Source organism: Amphiura filiformis, chromosome 1 (genome assembly GCF_039555335.1).
Source record: "Amphiura filiformis chromosome 1, Afil_fr2py, whole genome shotgun sequence".
Lineage (NCBI taxonomy): Eukaryota > Metazoa > Echinodermata > Ophiuroidea > Amphilepidida > Amphiuridae > Amphiura > Amphiura filiformis.
In genome coordinates, this window is record NC_092628.1 from 32,487,124 (window position 1) to 32,498,825 (window position 11,702).

General features: G+C 36.0%; 2 protein-coding genes across 2 annotated transcripts in view; one reads left to right on the top strand and one right to left on the bottom strand.

Annotated features, from left to right (window-relative positions):
* The window catches only part of LOC140166023 (uncharacterized), a 28,921-nt gene extending 18,256 nt beyond the window's left edge, over positions 1–10,665 (bottom strand). The window contains exon 1 of the mRNA XM_072189399.1: positions 10,400–10,665. Within this exon, the coding sequence (XP_072045500.1) occupies positions 10,400–10,663 (264 nt within the window). The 5' untranslated portion in view covers positions 10,664–10,665. The remainder of the gene's footprint in view (positions 1–10,399) is intronic.
* LOC140166015 (carbonic anhydrase 1-like) lies at positions 2,210–4,102 on the top strand. Its single transcript, XM_072189387.1, has one exon. The coding sequence runs from the start codon at positions 2,303–2,305 to the stop codon at positions 3,644–3,646; it is 1,344 nt and encodes a 447-aa protein (XP_072045488.1). The 5' UTR covers positions 2,210–2,302; the 3' UTR covers positions 3,647–4,102.
* Positions 10,666–11,702: the final 1,037 nt, after the last annotated feature.

Genomic DNA, 11,702 nt, shown 5'->3' on the forward strand with positions numbered 1-11,702 from the left:
GGGAGGAGAGGAGAGGAGAGGAGAGGAGATCGAGAGAAGAGAGGGCGAGCAGAGCAGGGAGGAGTTTATTCCGTTTATTTTGATTTTTCCACGTTGATCATAGGCCTACTGCTAAAACAGTGAGAGGGGGAAAGGGTAAAGGAAATACAACATCCAATATAATTCAGATATCCACATAATTCAAAAGATGGCACACGTGAGAGTTGGGGAGGGGGAGAGACAGACTAGAAAGAGAAGAAAGCGAGAGAAGAAGAGGCAGGTGTCCTTTTTTTTAAATGTCATAGTAATATGGACCATAATGACACCAAATTTGCGTTCGGACCTGATGTAGGCCTATCCTGCCTAGTTAAATGACTAATATGAGTAAGATTGCCCACTTGAGACGCCAGTGTTGCATATAATTGACTTATCCAACCTTTATCATGTTTATTGACAGACATGAGTGTGATTGACAGAAAAAACTCCGGGAATGTCTGCCTGTTCGGGGACTTGAATTCCTGACTTTTGGCTAGTGTGGCCAACGCCCTAACCACCCTGATAAACATGTCTCAAGTCTGGTATACTAGATATGAGCAGTCAGGTACGAAATCAATTTTACTTACCCACCAGCCGGCAGCCTAATATAATATAAACCTATTCAAACAAGGGAAGAGGCTAACGCATCGTACAGCTCAACTGATCATACTTTTCCTACATTCGACCTTGCCTGATTTTTGAGTTGACACAGTCATGAAAATAACTATAGATACTTGACAAGACCATTAGTAGCCCAGTTCTGAACCTTTTCATTGATCATTCATAACAATAGGTATCTGATGGATCAGTGAAGATAAGAAGGGATTATAATATATCCGTAACCTTGATATTATAGTACATCTCGAGGAAAAAGTGCAATGGACATGTTTTCATTTTATGTTTCAAATATCCCGCGCATGAAAATTGAGTATTTAACCCAAAATGGAAAATGGAACAATTTATTGGAAATCTGTTTTAACAGATTTTTTGACATCTTTTTCTGCACTGTATTATACCTAAATTAAGAAATTACGTCGGTGTTGGATGATTTGACTACTTCCGACGCTGACGCGTCGGGAAGTAGTCAAAACATCCAACACCTCGGGACCAGTAGTTTTGACTACTTCCCCTCAAAACATGTTGTATTTGTATACTAGCGCACGAGATAAAATTGATGATGCTTAAGCTTAAGGGTAGACGAGGTATTGTTGGTCGTTATTGTAAAATATTTTTTGCAAACATTTTCTGCAAAATATTTGGCAACACTTAAATAACAATATGTTAGAATATTTGCAGTAAGTTATCATAAAATGTTTTTGAATGTTATGAAAACGTTTTATATCCTTGATATACCCTTTATATAACCCGGCATTTAAACGTCTTCTGGCAACCTTTCTCACCTTTTCCAAATGATATCGAAAACGTTATGTGTTTGCTGGGTAACCCCCTTAAATAATGCAATGGCCATTATTCAAAAACGGGCTATTGTATTACAAATCTGTAAAATGTGTTGGAAGCAGAATTCATTTCTGCGCATTTTGACACCTCATTTACGATAAGCCCAGAAAACAATAAAACACCGGTCAATTTAATGTAGTGAGGTCAAGATTTGAAAGTTGCACTAGTCTTGCAACAATACAAAAACACTCGGATATCATTACACAAATTTCCTTCCATTATACTGAATACAAATCAATAGAATTCAACTTACTGTAACTTTCAAATCTTGGGTTACATTGATTTAAATGTATGCTGCGGCGTCAATATTTAGACATTCAAAACGTTCATAATACCAGTTGACCAAGTGAAAGAGACTGTGGACTTTCTATTTGGAAAAGTCACCCAATTTCTTAAAACCATTGGTTTTTCTAATACCAAAAATTGGCAAAAGTTACAGGGCAAATTTTCAAAACCACCTAATTGGGCTACATTACAGGGTTGGCAACTCTGACAACAAAGTCAATGTAAATCAGACCAAGGATAATTGGCAATCAGACTTGAGGTTTGTCCTTTCTGTTCAGGTCAACTTGGGACAAAACAGTGAGTCTTTCATAATATGAAACAATAAGGCAACCAAGGTCTCTGGAGGGTTGAAGGGCATCAATCAATGAATAGAAAAAAAAGTGTCAACCAACCCTTTTTACTTGATCATGATCACTCCCCGGGATCACTCCTTCATTAAAAACCACCAAGTTCAGACCTCCGAGTTGGTGAGAGAGGAGAAAGTTTTTAGTTTAACGGACTCGAAGAATTTCAAGACGCTGGTGATTTCAACTCAAGTAACACCATGATGGTGTTTGGTGTGTATCTTTTCATTGTATTGTTCACCAGCCAAGCTGAGGGAAAGGTGAGTTGGAGTTACAGCGGCCCTACAGGACCATCCAACTGGGGTAAGATACCCGGTGCATCAGCATGTCTCGGTAGAAAGCAATCACCAATTAACATTAACACTTTTGAAACAGGTCAGGAAAACTTTGCACCTTTCGTTCTTCAAGGCTATGGTGCCAATCTTGCAGGAGGGCCTATTCGAATGGAGAACACTGGCACTACATTATCTGTGACGTTAGCAGGTAACTTTTTCATAAGCGGTGGAGGTTTACCAAATAAGTATAAAGCGACTGAGTTTCATCTGCACTGGGGTAGTGATAACTCAAAAGGATCTGAACATACCAAAGATGGCAATGCCTATCCAGCTGAAATGCATATCATACATTATAATACGTTATATCGTAATATTGGTGAGGCCATATCAAAACCAAACGGACTAGCTGAGCTTGGATTTTGGTTTAAGTTGGGTCGGCATAACGCGGCCTGGGACCCCATCATTAATAACTTGCAAGCGGTAAAATATGCAAACAATCCGCACATTTTCACCACCAGGATTCCACTGAACACGCTCATTCCAAGTGATCTCTCAAGATTTTATCGTTATGCCGGATCGCTAACGACTCCTGGTTGTTATGAGACTGTAACCTGGACTGTATTTGAGAACGAAATACCCATATCCCGCGCTCAAATCGCAAAGTTGCGTCAACTGTCAAAATTCCAAACACCCCCATATGGACCCGGAGCTGGTCCAGAATTGCACCGTCGACTCACTAATAACTTCCGTCCAGTTCAGAGACTTTGGTTTCGTACTGTTTATCAAAGCTGGCCCCACGATGAATACCTCTACTATAATGGTGGTGAAGGCACCAGACCAGGTTGGAACCCCAAGTTTAAAGGAACATTTTCAGGACACCCGCCAGCGGGTAACCCAGCAGGAGGAGCTGGAGCAGCAGCAGGAGCTGGACCGGGAGCAGCAGCAGGAGCATGGCCGGGAGCAGCAGCAGGAGCATGGCCGGAAGCAGCAGCAGGAGCAGGGCCGGGAGCAGCAGCAGGAGCAGGACCGGGAGCAGCAGCAGGAGCATGGCCGGGAGCAGCAGCAGGACCGGCTAGACTTGAAGATGAGCATTATTTAGATGGCGATACAGGTGATGCTCAAACTGGTATGCAACGACTCTGGTATGCGCTTAGAAACGGGGAATACGGCGAGGAGGATGACTTTGATTACTATGAAGGGGACTATGGTAATGCCAATCAAAACAATGCTGTGTCATTATATGACCCATATTTAAGTCCAGGAAAATAAAGAAATTGCAGGAATATTCACAAAGATATCTGATTAAATTAAAAACATGTATATTTGGCTATAAATGTTTGTGTTTGTAGAAAATTATCAATTAGAGGTTGTTTCAAGAAGACCCTGTGTGTAATAGCTGCCCTATGCATACCCAGCAAACACAAAAACGTTTTCAAGACGTTTTAAATAAGCTATATTTTGGGTTTTGGTTTAGGTAAAAACGTTTTAATAACATTAAAATGTCAGGTTATAATGGTCATGAAATCGTCTTTTGTATGAAAACACACTACAACAATATTTTTAAAATGTTTTTGAAATATGTCATTGTAAACTATTTTTGCAAACATTTTTGGCCAAATATTTTGTCAACACTTAAATTACATTATGTTAAAATATTTGCACCCAGCAAACACAGAAATGTGTTTTTTTACACAACGTTTTAATAACATTTAAATGTCGGGTTATATAAAGGTCGTGAAAACATTTTAAAAACATTATTGTAAATAGTGGGCAACCATTTTTTGCCAAATATTTTTTTAACCCCAAAATAACATTCTGTTTAGAATGATTTGTACCAAGTTTTCAAAAATGTTTTTGGAATGTTATTAAAACGTTTAAATACCCTTTATATAACCCGACATTTAAATGTTTTATGTAAAACATTTGTGTTTGCTGTGCAGTAAATTACCAACAAATGTTATTTAATGTTATGAAAACGTTTTATACCATTAATGTACCCTTTATATAACCCGACATTTAAACATTTTCTGACAACCTTTTATAACCTTTTCCGAATGATGTCGAAAACGTTTTGTGTTTGCTGGGTATTTGACAATTTCTGCATTCTATAATCTAAATTTTATATTTATATACATCATCGACTGTATTCCATAGTGGCGTATAGTGATTTTTTGGTCAATTTTGTAAATGGCACATGTATTTTTAATGACGTTCTTTTTCATTTTGCTAAGACCCCGGTCACACATACGTAATTGCGTCATCCGACCATCGTTTTATTTACCATGGTCCAACTATAGTTGACTAAACAATGTATGGTCACACTGCAGTGTACTGTAGTTGGATAATGATTACTCAGTCATACGCACATGTATGCTAATTACACTGCCATTCAAAAGTATTGCTGAAATGCATGATCGGATGACGCATTGTGGTCACACAGGTGTTTTTTTGTACTATACTATGGTCCGACCATAGTAACTTGGGCACTAATGATGCTAATTAGCATAGTTGGGGAAAGATGGTCTGACTATAGTCTGACCATGGTCCTGTGCTGTCACACACTACCCGTACCATGGTCCGACCATCTTTACTTGGTAAAAACATGCACGTGTGACCGGGGTCTTAGTCTTAGCAGTCAAATTAGCTAATTAATTAATAATTAACTATATTATATTAGCTATAGTGAATAGAATCATACACTGCAAAAACAGTGTCTGCAGATAAATTACTTTCTTGTAATTGTTTTGTAAATGTGTGTAACTCTCTCCAGGCAGGGATAGACAGCAGATGACAAATTTAAAAATTCAAAAAGACAAATTTAAAAATTCAAAAATTGTACATTTTCATGACCATATTTGGAATCAGCATGAAAATTGCATTAGGAGTATAAACAAGCCTAGTATAAGTTCAGCGGTTCCAAAGATATTTTGAGAAAATATCTTAAAAACTTTTTATGTTGAAGCCTATAGTCAGACCCGTATTTTTTTTGGGGGGAGGGGTTCTTATTTTGAAAAAGTGGACTTTTTTCCAAGGGTGGGGGGCAATTCTGTGAAAAGTGGACTTTCTTTCCCAAATTTAGACCTGTTTTGACCAAAAGTGGACTTTCTTCCCAAAATTTTTGACCAAAAGAGCTTAAAAAATCATATTTTTTTGGCTCGTTACGCTCGCAATTTCTTAAATTTTTGGACTTTTTGTATACTTTTGCATTTTTTTGGGGGGGGGGGTGCACCCCAACAACCCTTGGCTACGGGCCTACCTATGGTCAGCTAATCTTTATCAAAGACTACTCGCACGGTCTGTTGCACAAACTAATGGTAAACATGCAAAGCATTAATAACAGGTTTAGCGTTTAGATGGTTTGTATTTTGTAATTTGAGAGCTGTAAAAGGGTGCAATTTACAAATCAATTACAAGAATAGTGCTTTTTAAATTAGATTCAAATCTACTGTATATACACTGTTCTTGCATTTTATGCAAAACGTGTGTAAATCTTAAGCATTAAGTTGTTGTATTTATCAAGTGTCAATGTATAGGGTCCACAACTTTTAAGCCCCCCCCCCTAATACTTTTTAGAATAAGTCAAAAGATATTTTTTTTAAATATAACAATGCAAAAAGATATGTGAAGCCCTATTTGTTTTACACAAAGAGCTTTTAAATAGAAATAGAGTCGCAATAGATTATATAATCTTTTGTTCGTTTGATGCCGATTAGAAGTTGCGACAGGCTATTCATAAAAGTGGTACCATTGTTTCGAATAAAGGGGTTCCGGAGGAAGGGATAATAAAGGCAAGTAGATAAATAGAAATATAAGGAAAATGATGGGAATGAGAGAGGGAGGGTGAGAGGGGACAATGAGAGCGAGGGAGTGATAAAATGTAGGCCTAGGAAAAAATAAGTACAGAGAAGGGAAAAGAAAGGAATGATGAATACATTTAATTATTAGGCCTATATAATAACTAAACACATAACAGCACTGGGCAGCCATTCGACGATGTCAATGCCTTTATTCGTTACGTAATTAAAACGCCCAGTCAGATGTATTTCACACCTACCAAACACAACTCACCCAATTTCGCAAACTGGACGTTGAATGTACACTCTCATGAATATTGATTGGCAAAATTTTCCAATATGTCAGCGCTCTAATCGGAAACAATAGAACAATAGACCCTGCAGAGCGTTGGTTTTACACATGTGGACCAATTTATAGAGTCACACGTCATTGCGTTCAGTCACAATGGTTAATTGTGTAAGAAAAGAGGCCGTTTTAAAAGTGGCACCTGAGTCATAGCAGTCAGGTTTTCTTTACCAAACACATGAATAGACATGGCCTGCTGTATTGTTTGAGAGCTGATGGACTCAGATGCAACTTTTCACGGTCTCTTTTTTTTACATAATGAACCATGGCCATTTTGACTGAACGCAATGACGTGTGACGCTATAATTTGGTCCATATGTGTAAAACAAATACGGCTAGTCATACATTTTTACACGTTTGCATTTTGTCAAATATTTTTCGATTTATTTTAAAAAGTATTTAGGGGGAACTTATAAGTTGTGGACCCTATACTGTAGAAGGTACTTATTTTAGGGGGATTCAGGGCGAAGCCAGCTTTCTTAGTCGGGACTCGGGGGGGGTAAATTAAATTTCGAGGGCACAGATGAAAAAATTGCATCATACAATACATATATCAGTTTTGTTTTTTAGAGAGACTGTGCATGTGTTCCAGCTTCCAAAAAAGGATTTTGTGTGGCAAATTTTGTATTTTACATCATTTCCGCCCATTGATGAAGGTGAATGTTGGTGGAAAAGAGGCTCATTGCCCCTTTTCTTTTCCTTTGCCCCCTATTTTTCTTTCATTTTTTGGTCAAAGGGGCACTTTTTTCTTTCATTTTTTGTCAGAACCCCCTTACTTTTTATTGAGTACCGATTTGCTATCTAGTGATGGGTCGATAGTGACAAAATGTAACTTACGTGCGCATAACATCAAAACAAGTTATTTATCAAGGCGCAATACAAAAGCAGTTTAAGACAAAAGAAAACTATACTTTAAGATAACATGACGATATACAATGATGAAAACCAATACATAAAAAACCAAAAAAATATATTTAGGGCCTAATGTGTATATAGCAAGAGTTCAAACACGAAGTAAATTATTGTTATATTGGCAGTATACTTATTCAAGGAATTTTAAGAGCCTTTTTAAAACCATCAACAGTTTTGGTGGATTTGATGTACTCAGGAAGTGAATTAGACTGCGCTGCATTCCTTTTTTTTTTTTTTTTGATAAACAATTCATACGTTTCCATGCATGAAACCATTTAAAATCTATGACGAAACACATCAAATCTCCAGTGACTGCCCTGCCCAGAGAAAAAAGTTTTCTCATGAATATCTGAGCTGTTGAATCAGAACAGGACCCAGCAAACACAAAACGTTTTCGACATCATTCGCAAAAGGTTATAAAAGCTTGTCAGAAAACGTTTAAATGTCGGGTTATATAAAGGGTATATTAAGAGTATAAAACGTTTTCGTAACCTTAAAAACATTTTTAATAATCTACTGCTCAGAAAACAAAAATGTTTTACAGAAAACGTTTAAATGTCGGGTTATATAAAGGGTATAAAAACGTTTTAATAACATTCCAAAAACATTCTTAAAAACTTGATAAAAAACATTCTAAACAGAATGTTATTTTGGGGTTGAAAAAATATTTTGCGAAAATGTTTGCCCAAAATATTTTCAATAACGTTTTAAAATCGTTTTCATGACCTTGATATAACCCGACATTTAAATGTTATTAAAAGGTTTTGAAAAAACATTTTAAGAACATTTCTGTGTTTGCTGGGTTCAAATATTTTACCATATAATGTTATTTAAGTATTGACACAATATTTGGCAAAAATGTTTGCAAAAATAGTTTACAATAACATTTTTGAAAACATTTAAAAATATTGTTGTAGTGTGTTTCCATACAAAATGTTTTAAAACGTTATCATGACCTTTATATAACCCGACGTTTTTACCTAAACCAAAAGCCAAAATATAACTTATTTAAAACGTTTTTAAAACGTTTTTGTGTTTGCTGGGGAATGATGAGTTTTCCAGTTCAGAGAGATTAATTTAGCGAATGATAAATTAAACTGGTCTACTACAGTAGACTAGAAGTGAATTCGATAAACGGTGCTGCAACTGCAAAAAAATTGTCGCCCCATTTAAGTTTTGATTTACATTCATCAAGAAGTGATTTTAAATGCAAACTGCGAAATGGGCCTCAATGAACAGAGCATATCCAGATTTTGCAAATTATGTTTATTTTTTTAAACTTGTTTAGCCAGTCTATTCTCAAAATGAATACAAAGAGAACCTGTACAAAATAATGGGAATGTGATTTGATGAAATGGCGCGATGTATCATGTTGCAAAGGATTCTGGGATGGATAAGATGTCTTCTCTGCCCCCAAGATGTGACATGAAAATACCATGTTTTTCATGTCAGTTTATTAAAATGTTTAAATAATACAATTATTAGGCTATAAAAAATCCTTATGCGTAAAATTCGTGCACATTAGGTTATTTTCACAATTTTAAAGTCATGATTTTTGTTTATTTTCATTTTTTCCCAACAAAAAGCCGCAAAATAAAACTCAAATTTTGGCTACTTGCTTCGACGTGTTTTGAAAGAAGAACATGAAAATAAAAGACTTCACAACTCAAGGTATGGTCTGTTTGTGATTTCTTTCTTTAAACAGTCATACAGCACATTGTAAACATCTCAAAAATGTAATTATACCCTCCTTTAAATAATGGCCATTATTCAAAAACGGGCTATCGTATTACAAATCTGTAAAATGCGTTGCAAGCAGAATTTATTACTTTTTTGAGATGTTTATATGGATGTGACAGTATCAAATGCAATAGAAGTCAGGCCAAAAAAAGTGTTTGTTTGCCCAGACACGACCGACCCAAAAAATCAAAAAACATCAAACACTTTTTTAAACAATGATATAAAAATAAAGAAAATTATGTTTTTTCTATAAAAATGCCAAATGACACTTGAAAGTTAATATTCCTGACAATCACAGCTTTCATTTTTCCCTTTTAGCCCTCCCCCAACAATATTTTACCATCAATCAACATCAATATAGAGAACCAAACAAGTATACCATGTATACGGTCTGGGATTTTGTACTCCAGCTCGTCATCCTTGCAACAAGCATGTGCATTCATTCTGAATTTATTCTGAATCTTTATCAAGATTTTGTTGCCACGGATTAAAAACTTCAGATGGTAAGGTTAAAATACATTCATACACTCCTATATCAAAGCAGCCAATCAGAAAAGTGGTTAGAAAAGTACGCGGAGTGCACTGATTGTGTATAATATGCACTCCGCGTACTACACGCAGTGCTTTCGCACAGGTTAGCATCGCGTAGGATTGATTCATTTTCGGGCGGGTTGATGGATATTTATAGTCTGGTCCTATTTTCCAACATTTTTAGTGATAATTTTGTTATGAAATGAAAACAGCAAAAATCATGTGTTTTTTTTTCTTCTCGGTGTATGAAATAGATTTTAATGAACGTGTATTACCTGTTGCTTGAGACATTAGACAAAATAAGGCACTTGTGCTGGTGTTGATGCGTCTAATGCGCAAGCCCCGAAATTAGACGCATCAGCGCGCGTGCATTATTTTTGTCTTAATTTCTCCCATTCATTAATCTATAGGCCTAATTAAAGTTTGACACTTGCTGCAACACGTGTACAGATCTAAAAAAAAGAAAAAAAAAGGGAAATCGACCTACTCCTTTCTACCCCGTGTGATGAGCAAACAAACACTTTTTGTGGCCCAATTGCTACAAATGAGGTGTCAAAATGCGCAAAAATAAATTCTGCTTCCAACGCATTTTACAGATTTGTAATACAATCGCCCGTTTTTGAATAATGGCCATTATTTAAGAGGGGTTAGTTACTTTTTTTGAGATGTTTAGTTGCTGACTTTAATTAAATCACTTACCACTTTAAGCATAAAAGAAGCTGGTGGATCACTGTTTCCTCGCAATTCGTTGTGTTTGGCCAAAATTTCATTCTGCTCTATTGAAGTGAAAGGATAAGTTCCGGGGACTTCGTTAAAACCGGGTCCGTCACCACGCTTTTCATTTGGAAGAAAATTTAAAAGTCTATTAATGTCTTCATCAAACAAATCATCGCTCGCTAAAGTTGCTTTGGAGAAAATCGCAAGGATTTCGAAAAGAAAGAGAAGCTCTTTTAAGCACTGCATGATGAAAACAGCAGAAATATTTAGATTGCTGAATGGTGCGCGTTTGAACTTGGATATGTTTTTATTTGTCTTTTTTTTTGTTAGTTATGACGTCAGAAAGGCGGGGCCAAATAAGCGCCAATATTTCCTCAAAATCAAATGATTTAAGATGAGCAAAGTACCATCATGGTAAAACTACATTGTACTTTGTACATTTCGTGTCAGCTATCAGTAGTTTTGCAAACACACCCCCGGATGCATCTAATCATTCGTGTTATGTGTCAATCACTTATTTTTTAAGAAAGATAAATCCACAATAATGCGGGTAGGCTTTTTATTACAGAGAGGTAAATGAAGAAAGTAACACAATCATCTAAGCACTTGTTGATGTTCACGCACGATTGCTGACTCAGAAAGATGACATTGTTTTGTATGTTTGTTTATTTGTTTGTTTGTTTATTTGTTTGTTTGTTGTTTTAATCGTGATAATTGTCACCTCAACCTCATTGACCTGGTTTCAGTGATGAGTGATTGTAGGCCTATTAGTATTACTCACCAATTCCAGACAAATACAGTTCTATTTTATTGGCATTAAAATACTATAATGTGAGTGTTTTGCAAAATAAAACATTGATTCACAGTTTCAAATTAAGTTGTAATGTTACAAAAAAAGGAATAAGAAAAGGAACTAACTTTTTTTATCATAATGTTTTTATCTAGTTTACGCGGAAGCTTTTGAAATCGATACATTTTTACATGAATTTTGCCTTACATTTTGAATTATACCTAAAATTATGAATATTAGCTTAAAATTATGAATTTTATCCTAATTTTTTGAATTTTACCTCAGATTATTGGGGAGGCCTAGAGTACTTGGGCCCCTCACCAAAAATTATTGAGGGGCCGGGCCCCAGCCCCCCCGATAATGCATGTAAATCCTTTAGGGTATCTTCAAATTGTCCGTTTTTTTTTACTTGGGTGATGTGATGTCCTGTCTTGTACTGTTCTGTCTGTCGATACCCATTAATTCTTTAGCATAATATATTTGAAACTTATTTAT

Bases quoted from the DNA above. Each gene is read 5' to 3' on its own strand.
- LOC140166015 (XM_072189387.1), top strand. From the start codon at position 2,303: ATGATGGTGTTTGGTGTGTATCTTTTCATTGTATTGTTCACCAGCCAA.